General features: G+C 42.4%; 1 protein-coding gene across 7 annotated transcripts in view; it reads right to left on the minus strand.

The window, feature by feature from the left end:
- Positions 1 to 14,714: 14,714 nt before the first annotated feature.
- The window catches only part of AMOTL1 (angiomotin like 1), a 97,717-nt gene continuing 93,265 nt past the window's right edge, over positions 14,715 to 19,166 (minus strand). For all 7 annotated transcript variants that reach the window (XM_089512816.1, XM_089512815.1, XM_089512814.1 and 4 more), the window contains one exon: positions 14,715 to 17,862. In XM_089512816.1, coding sequence (XP_089368942.1) covers positions 17,756 to 17,862 — 107 coding nt within the window. In that variant the 3' untranslated portion in view covers positions 14,715 to 17,755. The remainder of the gene's footprint in view (positions 17,863 to 19,166) is intronic.

The following is a 19,166-nucleotide window of genomic DNA, read 5'->3' on the forward strand; positions in this document are numbered from 1 at the left end:
AGTGAATGTGGAGGGACTAGTGTACTTTACTCAGGTCAATATGGAGTAATAAAATAAGTTCCAGATCTCTCACTTCATCTTGAAGGCTGTTGCAGCCCTCTGTCCCCACTTGCTCCTCCTAGCTTCAGCTCCTTCTTTCTTCAGTATTGCTACTTGCCCACTTCACTTAATATACATTTTTCCACTCTCCTTGCTTCCAACTGCTTGTACAATCACAAAGGTTTTGTTTTAAGTTTGTTTTCCACCATTAGATTGTTTTTCCCTCAAGTTTCAGTTGCCTGGGCTGAACTTTTGGTCCTCTTCAGATCTTTTTAGGATGCTGAAACAGAATTTGATTAAAAATGTAACAAAATATTTTTTTAAAAAAAATGACTGCAATAGCTTCAGTCCTTCACATACTAATGGTGAACTCATTTTCCTAGACTTGGTCTTGATGTTATGTAAATGAGTGTCCATACATATGAGGGAGATATCAGTAGACAGGCCTAACTCAGGGTATACCAGAAACAAATTTGTCAGGGAAGGCTAAAATATTAGGATGTTTGATTGTCTTTTGTGAAGAAAACAGAAAAACAGGGTGGGGGTGAAAAGGAATGTAATGGAGCATCCTGGAAAAAGGAATGGCTGACCTGATGGTCGTACCCCTATGTGGATGGTGATGTTCATACATCCATGTGTATGTACCACCATTGAATAATGTGGCAATCAGTGTCTGGCAATCCATGGGTGGTCAAATTGATGGATTGTTAGCTCGCCAATGCAGTGTGCCCACTGTACTGACATTTGGAGTTTGTGACCTTAGACTCACCAGATGTTTTTAGCTTCAGCTCACAGAATCCCTGACCATTAACCATGTTGACTGGTGAGGTCCCAATCATCAGCAGGGGCAGAAATTGAGAACCACTGGCTTAGAATAGTTTTATCCAATTATTGTCTTCCAGCTGTATTAGATTTCCATTCTCATTTCTCCCAATAATCAACATGGAAATAACTCCTTCCTAAAAGCAAAACAGTTGAATTCTTTCTCTTTTGATACAAACCAAACTGCGGGGGAGAAGACATTTCAACAAATCAATACTGGATGATCTATATATTGCAAGCATTAATTTCATGTGCACTTCCTCTTTTATTCCGTCAGGTTATGCATGAGGGCTACTCAAAATGGGGAACAGCTGCAGTCACCTCTGATATTTGCATTTGTTGCATTTCCTGCAGGCTTGTTTTATAATTTAGTATGTGAAACTGGTTCTGAGACTAATGCTAAGAGGAGTGAAATTTCATTCCAAAAAGGGATGCGTAAGAGGGAATTTTGATGACAATCACTGAGCAAATGATACTTCTCTCCGAGTTTCTTAAAAAGATGCATTTCAATGGGTCCTTGGATGATCATGCCAGCAGCCTCTTCTCTGTGATTGTAATAGCTTCTTCAGCACACATTGCGCTAAGCTTCAATTCCAGTTAATGTAATGCACTGTAATCTTCTGCTCTCTACTTTTTCCATCGCTAATCCACACACTCCCTCATTGTGCTTCACTAGGCCAGAAACCAACAGCTGTCTCTGCTCACACCAGTGCCTGTAATCTTTGTTCCCCTTCTACAAACCCTATTGTAATTCTTTTCTTGTCATTTCATGTACTTGGTGTAATTCTCTATTCTGGACTCCTCATTTGGCTAGAAGTACTTTTTGAACAGTCTCAAGGGACACTTGAGAAAAACAAGAGGCACAGTGCTGGCATGCATATATAGATTGATGGGTAGATAAAACATGGAAATGTGCACATATAAAAAGGGTGTATACACACACAAAAAAATACATATCTGTGCTATGAAGAGTGCTTGGAAATGTTATCTTTTGTACTACAAACACCAGAATCCTCCATACCACATAGCCATTCCCTAGGCCAAGGAAATCCTGCAGGGTCGATCATGAGATATTGTTTCTTGCAAAGTAAAAATATTTCTTCAAATGTTCTATAATGAAATACTGGCCTTCAAAGTGAGATCCAGGGCACTGCCTCTTTAATTTTTGACTCAGGTCAGTTGTCTAAAACCTGAAACGTTGGCTACCAAATAGACAGGATTAGGGGGGCATTCCCACTTAAGTTTTAAATCGCTATAGAATAAACCGCTTGTGTTTAATCCGTTTTAAAATACCACGCTATTTACCCCGCTCTCCGAAGCGCTTTATTTTTCGTTCCCATTTATCACAATAAATCGATTTTTATGTCGCTGATCGTCCCCATTTGAGACATAAATCGGTGTATAATTTAGGATTTAAACCGGGTTCGTGGTTGTCAATCAAATGACGTAGTACTGACGTTGTTTTTAACCGGGGTAATTTAAAGCGATGTTAGTCTCCAGTCGTTCCCATTTGTCCGTCAGTTACCATTCCCCCTTGTGTTTTGCGCCTTTTTTTTTTGAAAGGACCAATCAGGCTGCGATTTTCTGAAACGTCAAAAGCTTTTCAGCCTTAGAAGTTCTCCAGCTTCGCTCCGCTGTTCTCCTCCTTCACACAGCCATGGTTCCTCTAGGCGAGTTTCAGAATTTTTTGTCTCTGATTTGCTTGCTTTTACATCACTTAATGGAGCAACGGGAAATAATCATGTCCACTTTTGAAAACGGAGAACATGATGATGATGTGCTTGCACATCTTGAAGATCTTAATGGTATGCTTCATTTCTACTATCAAAATTCCCAACTGAGCATTCAGCCCATGGCTAGAAGGTGGTGGATTTACCCCAAATCTGATGTTCACTGGAATGTTTATGCCAGAACTGTCTGGTCTGATGAGATGTGGAAACGGACTTTCAGAATGCCTCGCGCTATTTTTAATATGCTTGTTAAGGAGTTGCGTCCTCATCTTACCCGGAGAGACACAAGGCTACGTAAGGCAGTCCCTGTGGAAAAGCAAATTGCCATGGCCGTCATGTACCTTGCCCATAAAGGATGTTATGCAACAGTAGCTACATTTTTTGGAGTGGGCAAGTCTACTGCTTACAGGGCGATAATTCATGTCTTCCTTTGCATGGAGACACATCTACTCCGTAGAGCTGTCTACCTTGGAGACCACAGAAAGGTTTAGTATTTATTTTACATCTTTGTTTTTTGTGGGCTGCGTTTTTCATTTTTTACTTTTTCATTTTTTACTTCCATTGTATAGAGGGAGATAGAGAGAGAGGGGGGGGGGAAGGAACATGAGGGGGATGGAAGGAGTGAATAGAAAGATAGATAGACAGACAGACAGACAGACAGACAGACAGACAGACAGACAGACAGACAGACAGATACATGCCAGTAAAGAAAGATGGATTGAGATAGAAAGAGAGAGCTAGCTGTCTGGCTGGCTGTCTGGATAGCTGGCTGGCTGGGTGGATGGATGCATGGATGGATGGATAGCAGTATAAACTAAAAGGTATGGACCTAACTTTGTACAGGTGCAGGTTAACTCAGCGTGAGGTAATTTTTAAACAGGAAAATAGGAGGGATAGAAGCCATCATTTCTTCTTCGCAAGCATCTGCATTCATCTACTTTGTAACTGTTCAACGCTAACTGACTGACACAATGTTTTATAATGTTTCACCCCTAGGTAATGGCTGGTTTTGAGCGGCTAGGATTTCCACAGGTGGTTGGGGCGATAGATGGCTGTCATATTCCTATAATTGCACCTGCTCATGAGGGCGCGCAGTACATCAATCGGAAGCAAACACACTCCATGATTCTGCAGGCGACGTGTGACCATAAAGGAATTTTCCTGGACCTTTTCACCGGTTTCGGTGGGTCCAATCACGATACGTTTCTACTGAAAGAATCCCCCATTTATCATGCACTGAAGGCTGGAATTTATGTACCCGGGCGTCCGACTGTGACTATTGCTGGAAAACGAGTTGGCCCAATTCTGCTTGGAGATGGTGGTTACCTGATAAAACCTTTCTTGATGATCCCTTTCAAGGTGGGACACAGCAAAAGGGAGGGGGTGTTCAACAGAAGGCTGTCAAAAGCACGTTGTATCGTGGAGAGGAGCTTTGGTAGATTAAAGTCAAGATTTCGAGCCATCCAGTGCGGGCTCGATCTCTCCGTGGATAACATCCCATCAGCGATTCTAGCTGGTTGCATTCTCCACAACATTATTGAAACCAATGGGGAGGTTTTAAATGGAAGGAACACTTCTCCAGAAACATTTGTTATAGACCCACGACGTTACATCAGTGATGATGATGAGAGGAAATTGGGGGAGGGAATAAGAGATGCCTTTGTGACATATTTTAACTCATAAATTTTAAACTTATTACTTGGCTATGAAATGCTGTCATGGCTGGAATATGGGTCAATAGAAAACATCTCGCATATACTGCATATCAATAAATCATTACATCAAATGGCAATGTTTTTGTATGAGTTCATCGTTATTTCACATTTCGATACACCTGCAATAGTTCCTCATCTCTAGAAAGAAATTGATTTTTTGCATTACATTACTACTCTGTGCAATGTTCAGCCATGTCTGTCTGGTGGAACAAAAAGCTTCCTCTCATCTCCAAGCAGTCATGTCTAGGGAGGGAAGCTTCAAATCCAGAGTAATAATTGGTATGTATTACGAGAAAGGGGGCTCAGAGTAATTTTGATTTATTCTTAATTTTCAGATTCCCCTTGACTGTTAGAAAATATGAGGTTCAAGCCTTTACCTCCAACAGTTACATTCAAGAGTGGAAGAGGGGGGTTCATGGGCTGCTATAATTACTTGCCATTGTCAAATGCTATTCAGGTTCATTTACATAATAAGCCAGTTCAGGATAATTCCAGGCCTTGAGGTTTCCTGGCCAAACCTGAGACCTAGGGATGGACATGGTAATGTCATTAAGCATTATGCATTAAGTAAAAACCACAGTTATGGCTTGTTATTCACACACATACACATCTTTTCCTGTTTGGAAATTAAAACATAAATCTTAGGTGAAGAGGCTGCTCCCAGATGAAGGTGAATGGAGAGGATTATGTCTTCTTTCTTACTTTGGGAGATGTGATAAAGAACATTTAATCTAGCTCAGCCCTGGCATTGCTGGGCTGGGAGGGAAGGAGGCTGCTAACCAAGTTAACTACATAGACCTTCCTAGAAAGCCTTTGGAAGTTGCAGCAGCAAATCAAGCCTTGCAAAACTGCAGCAAGGTGTTGCTCTATTAGCTAAACTGGAGTTTTGCAGATATCCTTTTCCTCTTGCATGGAAGTGAGCCTAGCAAAACTGGAGAATTTACATCCTCGTCATCTCCCTGGGGAAAATCCATAAACCCCACAACAAAAACAAATTGGTGACTCAGGGCCAGGCTCTGGGATTTGGTAACTTTGGTTACTAATGCTAATCCAGACAAAAGGCCTAACCAGTATCTGTTCCCCAACTCGATGCCACTGGGAATCCCGTGAGCAAGGCATGTGCTCAATAGCTATTTCCTGTTGTTTTCTTGCAAATGGTAATGAATTGGGTACCTTGGAACATGGCAGTAGCATGGCACTGTCATAACTAGGATCCAGTGATGACTCTTCAGTTATTTAAGAATACAAGAGCAGCCATGCTGAGTCACACCAAAGAAATATTTAATCCAGTGGGCTGACTAGCTGGGGATTAATCCAGAGCTCCCTTTCAGAACAGCTAGTTGCATGCAGCAAACCATGTCCATGACTAGAGCTGCATGACATGTGTTTTCTTTAAAAATAAGTCCCACTGTCTTCAATATGAATTATTATTATTATTATTATTATTATTACTATTATTAAATGGAAAGATTTGGAGCAAAGGAGCATGATTTTGTGAAGACTCAGTCACAAACTGTTTTAAAGAAAGAAGGTTAATAACACACTTCAAACCAACAGTTGGAGAGACACTTTGTCCATCCTAGCATAATGGACAGAGGATTAGTTGTGGTCTGAGAACTGAGTCCCAGGCCCTTCTGAACCAACCACATTGGTGTGTGATGTCTAGCCATTAATTACCTGAAAGTCCATCTTTATGTGACATCGATGGTAGCTCTCAGTGGCTATCAATAACAAGTATCAATATCCTATGAGAACAGGCATGATATTGTGGTTTGAGCATTAGACTACAACTCTGGAGATGAGGGTTTGAATCCCAACTCAGCCATGGAAAGCCACTGGATGAGCTTGGGCAAGTCACATTCTCTCAGCCTCAGAGGCAAAAGGTAAATCTCCTCTGATTAACTTTGCCAAGAAAACCCCATTAGTCTTAGGGTTTCCATAAGTCAAAAACACTTTGATGGAACACAACAATCAGTATCCAGTATCAGAGAGAATATGTATGCTTCCAGTATCAGAGGGAGTATGTAATAATAATAATAATAATAATAGGATTTATTTATATACCGCCCAATCATGCCTGTGAATACCAGTTGTTTGGAAGAGAAGCAGAATATTGTACTATTGTCCTGTTTCTGAGCTTCCTGTAGCTTGGCCACAGTGGGAACAGAATGCTGGAAACAACAACAACAATACCCATTAAATAACTGCAGTCCAAAGTTTCCCCTAGACCAGGCATGACTCCACATCTCCTTTCTGTGCTACTATTTCCAGTTTGGCCAATATATGCAAGATCAGATGAAATATTCTGAATGTGCATAGCCAAGCCAGGGAAGGCTCACTTAAAAGTGGAAAGCGCCTTATACTGAGTCAGACTATTGATCCCTATGGCCCTTTGATGACATATCTGACTGGCAGCAATGGTGATCCAGGATTTCAGATAGGATTGTTTCTTCATCCTGCCTAAAAATCCCTAGATTTTCCTAATTGCCTTTTATCCTAGTATCAACCCAGTTGGATGGTCCTTAGCTTCTGAAATCAAATGAGACCGGAGGTGGCTTCTTGTTGTGACATATGCAGATGTAAAATGTCTGCATATGTTTGTTTGTTTTTTCATTTTAGTCGATGGAGAGGCTGGTATTCCTTACCTCTGAACCAACCAAAGTTACCCACTGCACTTCACCCCAAGCTACTCTATGCCTGGTAAGAGCAGATGATCAGAAAATCATTTGGCTAGGTCTCTGTAAAAAAGTAAAAGGTTTTCCCTTTAATATGTTTGTCTAGTCGTGTCTGACTGTAGGGGTCAGTGCTCATCTCCTTTACTAAACCAAGGGAGCCAGTGTTGTCAAAGACGATTCCATGGTCAATAAATACAATGGATAGTAAAATGAGAAACAACTACATTATGCTAAACTGAGCCATACAGGATGCTGACCTGGGTACATTCAGGGTGGTATGACCCACCTATTTCTGAAGTATTATGTAGTTCTTTCTCAAGTGTCAACCATTATCCCTCTAGCCTGCATTAATTTCACAAAAAGGAGATTTGTACCACGAAGGTCCAACATAAAACATAATCTGGCTCCAACTTACTTCAAGGGAAGTTGTGAAGTAAAATAGGTTGATTCTATATGTGTTATCTTTTTAAGATCCTCGCCAGGAGGGCCGGAAACAGCAAGTGAGCATTGACAAAACCCAGACGTTGTTGATTTTAGGTTAGCCAGCTTGATTCATACGATTTGTGTTCATCCTATTTTTCTCATAACAAAAGACTGAGGGGAGTTCACAGATGAATGTCTGGCAAATGACATCTGGCACGGCTCTGGGACTGAGGTAATTTCTATGTTGAGCAGGGAATGGTGTTGCTCTTTCTCAAGATTATTCCACACACATGGTTTTCATTAGAGAGCCATCAAGAACAGTTGACTTGGTGCCCAGACAAACTTACCCTCAAGTCGTTCATCTTTAATATATAGTTTTAAAAACTCATTTTTCAAAGATTTAACTGTAAGATCATGGTGGGGAGGGGGAGTGTGGGAAAGTCTTGATACTAGGCTGGTCATGTGTCCAGCGTTAGAGGAGATATCTCTGTTTGAAGGCATCCTCTCTTTGGAAGGCTCTCTAATCGATGTCCAGCAGAAAGAAAATCAACCAGAAGGAAAGAGAAGAGGGACTTTGGTGCGGGACAGACCGCCTAAAAAGGGCAGACTCCTGGCACCTGTTTTTGTGCCGAAGGGAAGCTACAGCTGCCAAACCGTGTGGCTTCCCGCTGGCAGAAAAAGAATCCGCGAAAAGTGGGTTCTTCTCAAGCCGCGGTGGTGGCGTAACAAGTGTGCCACTGGCACACTCATTTTGTAAGCGTCGTGCGGCGCTGTGTGAACACCACACAATGCTTACATAGCAATGGTGGCGCCCATGTATACAGGGCGCCACCATTGTTATGCCCTCGCCACGTGCGAGGGTTGCGGGGCGTGAGGGCACTCCGGCCCAAGGCAACCCTAGCACATGACGAGGGCGTCAGTAAGGGCCCGTAGTACCAGTAGCAACAGTTTGTACCTGAATAGCAAACTGAGCAGAAGACACATTGGTCACACTCTTCCTTATGACCATGAGATGCATTAAATGTCTACTTAAATTCTAAGCATTATGGCCAGGAATCCTATGCAAACCCACCATGCAGTTCAATATGACGAAAGGAGAACTTTGAAATGGTCCAGCAACAGTTTGTACCTGAACAGCAAATTGAGCAGAAGGCACACTGTTCACAATCTTCCTCGTGATCATGACATGCATTAAACATCTATTTAAATTCTAGGCCAATTCGCAAACTTTAGTCCTTCAGGTGTTTTGGACTTCAACTCCCAGAAGCCCCAGTCAATTGGGTCAACAGTCAAGAATTCTGAGAGCTGAAGTCCAAAATGTCTTAGCCCTCCAAGTGTTTTGAACCGACCCCCAGAAACCCAGCCATCTTGGCCAACAATCAGGAATTCTGGGAACTGACATTCAGAACATCTGGAGGACCAAAGTTTGGGAAACATTGTTCTAGGCATTATGGAAGGGAATCCTATGCAAATCTAATATACAGCTCAACTACTTTATTTTATTTTATTGTTGCTGACATTAGTATTCTCTTCCTCCCTTTTCAATGACCGAAGCCTCTCACCCAGGACTGTGATAGCAACTCCCTCTACAGCCATTCAGTGCCTAATACAATGGGGGAGAAGGTTGGAGAAGGGTCTGACTATGTCTTCGTAGCAAGACACAGAATGAGTATATCATTTGCTGAGATTGATGTAATGGAGGGGATTAGCCAGAGAAAGACAGAAAATGATTCCTTTGGACTCACATTTTTATGTTTTGATAATAATCCCACTGTGCAGAGGAAAAGGGGGAACTCAAGAAAATAAAATGGGGGAAATAAGGAAGAGTTGACATCCTCTCCCATCTCTGCTATGGTTGCACCCAGTTTTGCTAAAGTAAAAACACTGATTGCTACAGTCTGTAAACCAACAAGCTGGGTACTCATTTTACCAACCTACAAAAGGATGGAAGGCTGAGTGAACCATGGAGCCCTGGGATCGAATTCACAACTTTGTGGCTGCAGTACTAGCATTTTAACCACTGCACCACCAGAGCTATTATACAATGGCATAGTGAAATGAGATCCCTTTTATAAAATGGTAAAAACATGTTTTTGCTTTTGGAATTTATATTATTTTTGAGTATTTTCAACCTGTCAGTGGTTGAATCCATGGATAAAACATCTGTTGATACAGACAGCCATCTGTATTCTTCCATAAGGACACCCGCCTAGTCAAAAGTCACTGGGCAATTTTCTCTATAATGTCATCCTTTCCTCCTTAATTTTTGTAAGCATAGAGAAAAAAGATAGAAAAAGCAGTGGGAAAACACAATACAACATTGCTTGGATATGCAGAGACTCAAGCTGGGTGACTGCACATGCCTCAAAGAACAAAGTGAAAAATCTGTCAAGATGATAAAAAAAAAATTCTTCCCAATACATTTTGCATAGAAAAGTCAACAGCGGGAGGAGACAGTGAGATGGGGGGAACATTGTTCACATTTATTATATACAATATTAAGGCACAAATTTAAGCAGCAGAAGATGGGGGGATCTTTGGCTGGCCAGGGATGTCAGTATTAATTGTGGGGGACATTACACTTTTTGTTTTGTTCCCCATGTATCTACTAATACATTCCAGCTGTACAGCATTCTGCACCAGCCATACAACAGGTGGACAACAGTGGAAGAGGGAGACAACATCTCACAGCGAGTTTACTGGAACACACCTACACAATACAAATGTCATATAGCACAACACTACATAGCATACAAGTCAAGGTGCTGGGCAGACCAGAAAACATTTTGCTGCTGTTAAGCCACTACTTTATCTATAGCAGTATTTTACATAAACGCTGCTCTAACTTGGATTGATCTAGATCAGAGATCTATATAATTAAGTACAATTGTTTCTCTCTTTTCTGGTAACATGCCATGGACTGGCACTCAATTCAGGGAGCACCATTTTGGATAGCACTGATCTCGAGAGCCTTTGTGCATAAGAATCAAATACAACCCAGAATTATCCTCTTGTCTATAGCCCTGAATGTGTTGGCAGTTTCTGTGCACGCAAGCTCTGCAGCAGGTCATCTTCTGTATTAAAATGAAATCTTAGGTGTAAATCTGCCTTTCAGGAGTTATAAGGTGAGGGGTTATAAGGTAAATCTGTAGACCTCTTCCCAAAGATATGAAAAAAGTAACAGGAGTCAGTATGTGGGCGATTGTATTAGAGGCTGCTATTTTTATGTAAAAGAGATGTCATTATGTTCCCATTACCCACCAAAACTAATACATTATAGGTACTATTATTATCTGTGATGCGTTCCTTCCAAACTCCTTTTGAGAGGGATTATATATACAGACCAGATATATGAATGATATACATCAACCCTGGGGGACATGACCTTATGCAAAGCATCCAATGTTAGCACTATGTACATAGCTAGCACATGGTCTTGCAATCAAGCTGCTAATACACAACCTCAGTCACATCCCTGGTCCAGAAATGACACACGACACGCTGTTGCACATGACTAACTCTGTGCTGTTGACCATTAAATATCCCACATCTACATGCAAAAAGATAATGCATTAGTTGAACTTGAATCCCTTTAAAAATCAATAGGTCCAATTAGTCATGACTAACGCCCCATTCAGGTGTTCAAAAAGAAATGAAAATAAATCCTATGAGTAGAGGGAACAGGATAGCCTCTCCCCTACACTGTCACTCTCTTTGGCCTTGTCTACTCTGACGAGAGAAACTATACTGACCATTCAGTCATCACGAGTTGGGCCCATGACATTCTTGATGATTCACAGGGAAGTTGCTGTGAATTGGCAGGGAAGGCAGTTCAGAGCACTTTAATCCAATTTCTAATAAGTCACATTTTACCCCAAACTTTTTCTAAAAATCCAGATTTTCCTGTGCACGACTCACACTCAGGTGGCTTCGGTGTGGAGCTGGGGCCAGGAAGAGTTTTTGGTGGGCCAGACTGGTTGGGTCCAGCAAGCCTGGTGTGTGTATTGCCATGACACACACATGAGATCAGCCATGAGGGGTTAAATTGGGCTACCCCCTTCCTCTTCCCCCCACCCAAGTCACATTTGTTTTTACTGTTTTTGCTCTTCCCATCTCCAATCCTCTGGCACAGATCAGTGTTGTACTGTCTTTATTTTTATTTCAGTGAATGGTGTGTGTGCATTCTGCCCCCCCCCCCCCCCCCGCCCTCATTTGCTTGCTCACTAGTGTGGAGATCTCATACATTCCCTCCTCACCAATCCACTGGTCCTTTGCTCACTCACTCATGTGGAGATCTGCAATGTATGTATGCGGGCAATCAGGTGAAGGAATGCATGAGATATCCACACCAGGGGAATGAAAGGCACAGACATAGGAATCATAGAATCATAGAATCATAGAGTTGGAAGAGACCACTAGGGCCATCCAGTCCAACCCCCTGCCATGCAGGAAATCCAAATCAAAGCATCTCTGACAGATGGCCATCCAGCCTCTGTTTAAAGACCTCCAAGGAAGGAGACTCTATCACCCTCCGAGGAAGGAGTGCATTCCACTGTCGAACAGCCCTTACTGTCAGGAAGTTCCTCCTAATGTTCAGGTGGAAACTCTTTTCCTGTAGCTTGCATCCATTGTTCCGGGTCCTAGTCTCTGGAGCAGCAGAAAACAAGCTTGCTCCCTCCTCAATATGACTTCCTTTCAAATATTTAAACAGGGCTATCATATCACCTCTTAACCTTCTTTTCTCCAGGCTAAACATCCCTAGCTCCCTAAGTCGTTCCTCATGGGCATGGTTTCCAGACCCTTCACCATTTTTGTCGCCCTCCTTTGGACACGCTCCAGTTTCTCAATGTCCTTTCTGAATTGTGGCACCCAGAACTGGACACAATATTCTAGGTGGGGCCTGACCAAAGCAGAATACAGTGGCACTATTACTTCTCTTGATCTAGACACTATACTTCTATTGATGCAGCCTAAAATTGCATTGGCCTTTTTAGCTGCCGCATCACACTGTTCACTCATGTTCAACTTGTGGTCTACTTGGACTCCTAGATCCCTTTCACACGTAGTTTCATTCAGCCAGGTGTCACCCATCCTATATCTGTGCATTTTATTTTTCCGCCCTAAGTGCAATACCTTACATTTCTCTGTGTTGAATTTCATTTTGTTAGCTTTGGCCCAGCTTTCTAGTCTATTCAGGTCATTTTGAATCTTGGTCCTGTCTTCTGGGGTATTAGCTATTCCTCCTAATTTGGTATCATCTGCAAATTTGATAAGTATGCTCCCAATTCTGTCATCCAGGTCATTGATAAAGATGTTGAATAGCACTGGGCCCAGGACAGAGCCCTGTGGGACCCCACTGGTCACTTCTCTCCAGGATGAAAAGGAGCCATTGTTGAGCACCCTTTGGGTTCGGCCAGTCAACCAATTACAGATCCATTTAACAGTTCCTTTGTCTAGCCCACATTTTACAAGCTTGTTTGCAAGAATGTCATGGGAAACCTTGTCAAAGGCCTTACTGAAATCAAGATATACTATATCCACAGCATTCCCTTCATCTACCAAGCTGGTAATTTTATCAAAGAAAGAGATTAGGTTTGTCTGGCATGACTTGTTTCTCTGAAACCCATGTTGACTTTTTGTGATTATGGCATTGCCTTCTAGATGTTCACAGACTCTCTGTTTAATTATCTGCTCTAGAATCTTTCCTGGGATTGATGTCAGACTAACTGGACGATAATTGTTGGGATCCTCTTTTTTCCCCTTTTTGAAGATGGGGACAACGTTTGCCCTTCGCCAGTCTGCTGGGATCTCTCCTGTTCTCCAGGAGTTTTCAAATATGATTGCCAATGGCTCTGATATTACTTTTGCCAGTTCTTTTAATACCCTTGGATGGAGTTCATCTGGTCCCGGAGACTTAAATTCATTTAGATTAACAAGGTGTTCCTCTACTATCTCTTTACTTATTCTGTGCTGAAATTCCCCTATTCTGTCCTCTGCTCCATTATCCTCAGGTTGAGCACCCTTTGCCTTTTCTGAGAAGACTGAGGCAAAGAAGGTGTTGAGTAATTCTGCCTTTTCTCTATCTCCTGTTAGCATTTTGCCATCTTCTCCACGCAGTGGCCCTACCGTTTCCTTCTTCTTCCTCTTGCTGCGGACATATCCAAAAAAGCCCTTTTTATTGTTCTTAACCTCTCTAGCAAGCCTGAGTTCATTCTGCGCTTTAGCTTTTCTGACTTTACCCCTACACATGCCTGCTATTTCTTTGAATTCCTTTTTCGTGATTTCCCCTTTTCCATTTCTTATACATGTTCTGTTTCAAACTTAACTCGGTTGAAAGTTCCTTAGTCATCCATCCTGGTTTCTTGAGACACCTCCCGTTTTTCTTTCTCACTGGAACTGTTTGAAATTGTGCCTTCAGTATCTCCCTTTTGAGAAAGTCCCATCTGTCCTGAACTCCTTTATCTTTTAGTATTTCTGACCATGGAATCGCCCTCAATACTTCTCTAAGGGGCTTTCTACATTGCCATTTGGGACGTCCTCCGGACGTCCCATTTTAAAAAAGGGGCGTCTCTTTTAGACGCCCCATGGCCTAGTACGGACTCCGTCCGTACAAGATGGCGGCGCCCCTTCTACATGGGCGCCGCCATCTTTACGTATCGGACGCACAGCGTCCAGACGCGTCGCGCCGCTGCTGACGTAGCGAGCGCGCCCCTGGCGCCTCGCTACGTCGCAAACGCGACGCAAAAAGAAGCTCCATTTTGGAGCTTCTTTTTTCGGTCCGCGCGGGAGTCGGGCCGTCTGAAGGCTCCGGCTCCCCCGCGGACCTTCTGGCGGCGGCGGCAGACCGCCGCAAAGCGGCGGTCTGTACCCCGCCTAAGTTTACTGAAATCCGCTCTCCTAAAGTCTAGGATGCGTGTCTGACTATGCCTGGCTTCTCCTTTCCACTGTATTACAAACTCCAGGAGAACATGGTCACTTCCACCTAATGATCCCACCACTTGCACCCCATTAAGGGTGACAACAGTACATGTGAAAGCGATCTAGGAGTCCTAGTAAACCATAAGTTGAACATGTTTGAACAGTGTGATGTGGCAGCTAAAAAAGCCAATGTGATTCTAGGCTGCATCAATAGAAGTATAGTGTCTAGATCAAAGGAAATAACAGTGTCACTCTATTCTGCTTTGGTCAGGCCTCACCTGGAATATTGTGTCCAGTTCTGGGTATCACAGTTCAAAAAGGATGTTGACAAGCTGGAGATGTCCAGAGGAGGGTCACCAAAATGGTGAAAGGGCTGGAAACTATGCCTTATGAAGAGAGACTTAGGGAGCTGGATATATTTAGCCTGGAGAAGAAAGTAAAAGGTGATATGATAGCCCTGTTTAAGTATTTGAAGTGATGTCATGTTGAGGATGAAGCAAGCTTGTTTTGTGCTGCTCCAGAGACTAGAACACAGAACAATGGATTCAAAGTACAGGAAAACTACAGGTTCCACCTCAGCATTAGGAGGAACTTCCTGACCATAAGAGCTGTTTGACAGCGTAACATGCTGCCTCAGACTGTAGTTGCCTCCTTCTAAACAGAGGCTGGATGGCCATCTGTCAGGAGTGCTTTGATTCTACGAGTCTATGATCAGGGAGAGGGAAGAGGGAATGTGCATGCTCCATTCACTCAAATGAAACAAACATGACAGAATGCTGATCAAGTGGAGAGGCGAGGAATGGGGAAACGAATAAAAAACAGTAAAAACAAATGCAATACTTAGGCGGGGGGGAGAAGCACAGGGAGAGGAAGCCTGATCTAACCCCTCACGGCTGATTTTGTGACTCAAAATTTTCATAAATAAAAAATAAAGAAAATAGTTTTATTTTTTTCTTACTCCATTGTGTGTGTGTGTGTGTGTGTGTGTGTGTGCGCGCGCATGTGCATTTAAATCACCTTCGTTCTTTTTGGGGAAGCAAAGGGGGAAAGGGGATTAGATAAGGAGGCATTCAACCAGAGTGTGAGGGGGTCTAGATTGACAGGCAAACAATACAAACTACTGATTGATAGAGTGATGTATAATGGAAGGCAAAAAAACAGTGGAGCAGAGTGAGTTGGCTGGGGAAAATGTGTGGCCATTTAGTCCCAATGTCACCTCTGTGTGTCTGTTAGTGTGTGGTGTTAACAGGCTGCTGTGCGGTTGTTGCACACCAGGAAAATGAGAGATGAGGCCAATTGTTTTGGTCCGTGTAGACAAGCCCTTCATGTGAAGAGCCACAGTCTAAAAGGAGTGCAGCTGCAACAAATGGAGGCTCTCCATATGACTGACCCAAGAGTTCCAGCTCACTAGAAAGCCTCTATCCATAGCAGAGGCTCTCTTTTTCAGACTATTGCTCTCCACATGAAAGAAGTGATAATGAGGATGGGGGCTAGTCTAGTTCTTCTCCTTACTCATATATTTAACCCCTTATCATAAGGCTTCAGTTAAGTTCCACTCATTTCATTGGGTGCTAAATGCCAATGGATCTAATCCCCTAGGTGTCAAGCAAAGCATATGATCCAGATGAATGGATGGAACCCAGATTGGTTGTGTCATTGTGCTTCATATTCGTGTAGTCAAAGACACATACTTGTAACCCTTATAGCTACATCACTATATGTATAGGTTATTTCATTTATATTTCAACAAAGGTACCATTAATTTGGTGGTGTACGAAAATATCCTTACTAGCAGGAACAAGGCTATCAATGGCATATTAATACATGTAACTTGAAAGGTGTGCTTTCTTTTAAATAACAAAAGTATTATTAAGCGGTCCAATATTTTAATATAATCTCCACAATACTGAAAGCCAGTGCTTAAAATACTTGCAATACATGTACTGCTCTGATTTGTACTTTGTGTTCTTTTGTCAAACTGTTAAAAAAAAGGACCCTAAAGCAAAACTGTTTATAGAGAATATACAGTTAAAACAAATGTACTTTAATGGAAGAGCTTAAGTCAGGGCAGGTTTATAAGTGACACTAAAAAGAAAATAAATGAACACTTTTTCTTTTTCTGCATCCAAAGTAATGTGACAAATGGAGCCTGTGAATCTGTTTACATTCAGCATTTCAGAGGGAAAAGTGAAGTCAGGCACAAAAAAAGACTGACAGATGCAACAACCATGGTCACTTCACAGAGGTAGCCACTGCAGTATTGACACCAAGCAGGCAAACGGATGACAGAACAAGAGAGTGGTACAATAAGAATATAGGAGGTAGGGTACTACAGAGGTTTTTTTTCCCTAAACATGCCTCCAGCCAAATCACCTCTAGCTTATGAATTCCCATCCCACAATGAATTCAGCTTCAAGATGCTGCAGGATGCTTTGTTCAGCTGGTCGACTGGTAGGTTGGTTTCTTGTCCCCAATCACCCTTCTGGAAGGGTCTCTAATAACATGTTTAGGTGATTATATATAACATTTTAAGGATCTCGGTGTTTGATTCAAAACCAGCCTCTCCTTACTTGTTGCTGTCTGGTTGGGTTGAACTACAACTTTCATGCGCCTCCTGCCAGCACAGCAATGGCTGCACTGGCTGGAAATAATGAGATTTGCAGTCCAATTAATCTGGAGTGCAATGAACTACTGCTGAAAACCCTCTTCTGCTACTGCTGCTTCTGTGTTGCTAATGGCACCAAGCTTACAGTTCTTGCTTAATAAATATTAAATATAGGTGCAGAGTGGCAGAAAGCTATAGAAAGAATGTGTTATATACTTCCCACAACCTATCCCCGCAATGGCAGACATATACATGTCTGCAGGACTTAGAAGCAACAGAGGATAGAAGGGAGACCAAAAATTAGGCAGGAAGAAGGAAGTAGGATCATATCTAAAAATCTGTATCTGGAAGTCCTGCTCCCTCGTCCCAGATATATACGCAGTACAAGACATTTGACATGGAGAATGTAGCAGTGCCAGTAAACCAATGAGTGATGCTACTGTCTTGATAGTTGCAGGAGAAAATTTGGCACACTAGTTGCACCTTCCCCAAATATTCTGTTCTTCACAACAAAAATTGCAGTTCCATTCCTATGTTTTGTTGCTATTGCATTTTCAAATCCACATTTCATTGACTAAAACTGGTTTGATTGTACGCAGCAAACATTTCAAACGCCCATTTCCGACATTTCACATCCCTCTCTGTGCTTTGTCTCAAAAAGTAAAATTCACCTGGGCTTTCCTTCTGGGATTAAACTTTCTTGTTCCAGCTTGATTTTGTTCTCCAGAATTCCTAAGTTCTGCATGAAAACAAGAGAAGCCAACAACAGCACCCCCCTCTTGGGGTTTGTGGGCACTCGCATAAAAAGCAAAAAAAGTTGCCATTGCTTCAAATAAGGACCTCCATCATGTCTGGATCTGGGAATTCAGGCTTGTGAAGCAGACTGCTTACTCTGCCTTTGTTCTCAGGTAGCTTCCCATGGCTGGGAGAATTCTCTGTGGAGAAAAACAGGGAAAAGCAAAGAATGAACACTGATCTGAGAACTGCATACCATTCTTTCCCTCAGCTGTTTTCTGTTTAAGAAAGAACCTGTGGATGGCTTATGTGGAGGACAAACAGCAGGAGGGATGTGTGGAGAGAAAGTCTCCTTCACTCTTTTCCTACCAATCCTTTGCTCAAACCCATGCTGTTTCCCCCCTCATAATGAAAATATATGGCAACCATGGATGTCTCTGACTCCATCATAAATTCAGAAGTCAGAAAACAGGTGCCACTGGGGTCATTTCGAACAGATAGACCAATAATTGGCTGGAGAAAGATGGTGTTGACTCTGCAGCTGTTTTGCATTTTAAAGAAATTGTAGAAAGAATCGTGGTAATTGCATATCAGTAAAGCTCCCCTGGTGGTCACTTAAAATACTTGTTGATGAGGTGAGATAGATAGATAGATAGATAGATAGATAGATAGATAGATAGATAGATAGATAGAGCATCCTGATGCTCTAAACCAGGCTCAGGCATGGAAACAAGCAATAGGGATTTCCATAGGGTAAAATCAAAGATAGGGGCTGATCTGATGCCATATCCTTTTCTTGCCATTAAAACACTATACCCACACCTGCTCAGAATCAAAGTCTATTCCCTTCCTGCTCTCTCTCACAGTCTGACTTTCATAAGATTAGGTAAGGGAGAGCATGTCAAAGCTCAGTAACTGTCAGCCTGGAAAAAGTAACTTTTTGAACATCAATGCCCAGAATGGCCCAGCCAGAATGACCTCTGCAATTTTTCCAAGTTGGGGTGGGTGGGTGGGAGAGACTCTTCTCTATGGTTCAATTCCATACCTCCAACAAAGAAGTCAACTAAAGGAGGGCTTGAATAGGAGACCTTAAGATAAGGGAAAGCTGAAATAACAAGGCATCATGATATCATTGTATGTGAGTTTCCCTACCCACTCAGCAGGAATGTGAGTCCAGACAGGTTCCAGAACCAGTTTCTGATTCCAATTAGGTCGGAAACCTGGTTAATGCTTGAAAAGGAGATCGTTAAGGAGTGATGGGTGCTTTGGGCTGTATTTCAAAGGAAGGCAATGGCAAACCACCTTTGAGTTGTTGCTGCTTTGTGCCTTTGTCATTTCTGACTTATGTTGACCCTAAGGTGAACCTCTTAATGAATTTTCTTGGCAGAATTTGTTTAGAGGGAGTTTGCCCTTGCCTTCCTCTGAGGCTGAGAGAGTGTGACTTTGTCCAAGGTCACCCAGTAGATTTCCATGGCTGAGCAGGAATTCTAACCCTGGACTCCCA

The sequence above is a fragment of the Sceloporus occidentalis genome, unplaced genomic scaffold (genome assembly GCF_023333645.1).
Source record: "Sceloporus occidentalis isolate IW3139 unplaced genomic scaffold, rSceOcc1.0.p SCAF_2, whole genome shotgun sequence".
Taxonomy (NCBI): domain Eukaryota; kingdom Metazoa; phylum Chordata; class Lepidosauria; order Squamata; family Phrynosomatidae; genus Sceloporus; species Sceloporus occidentalis.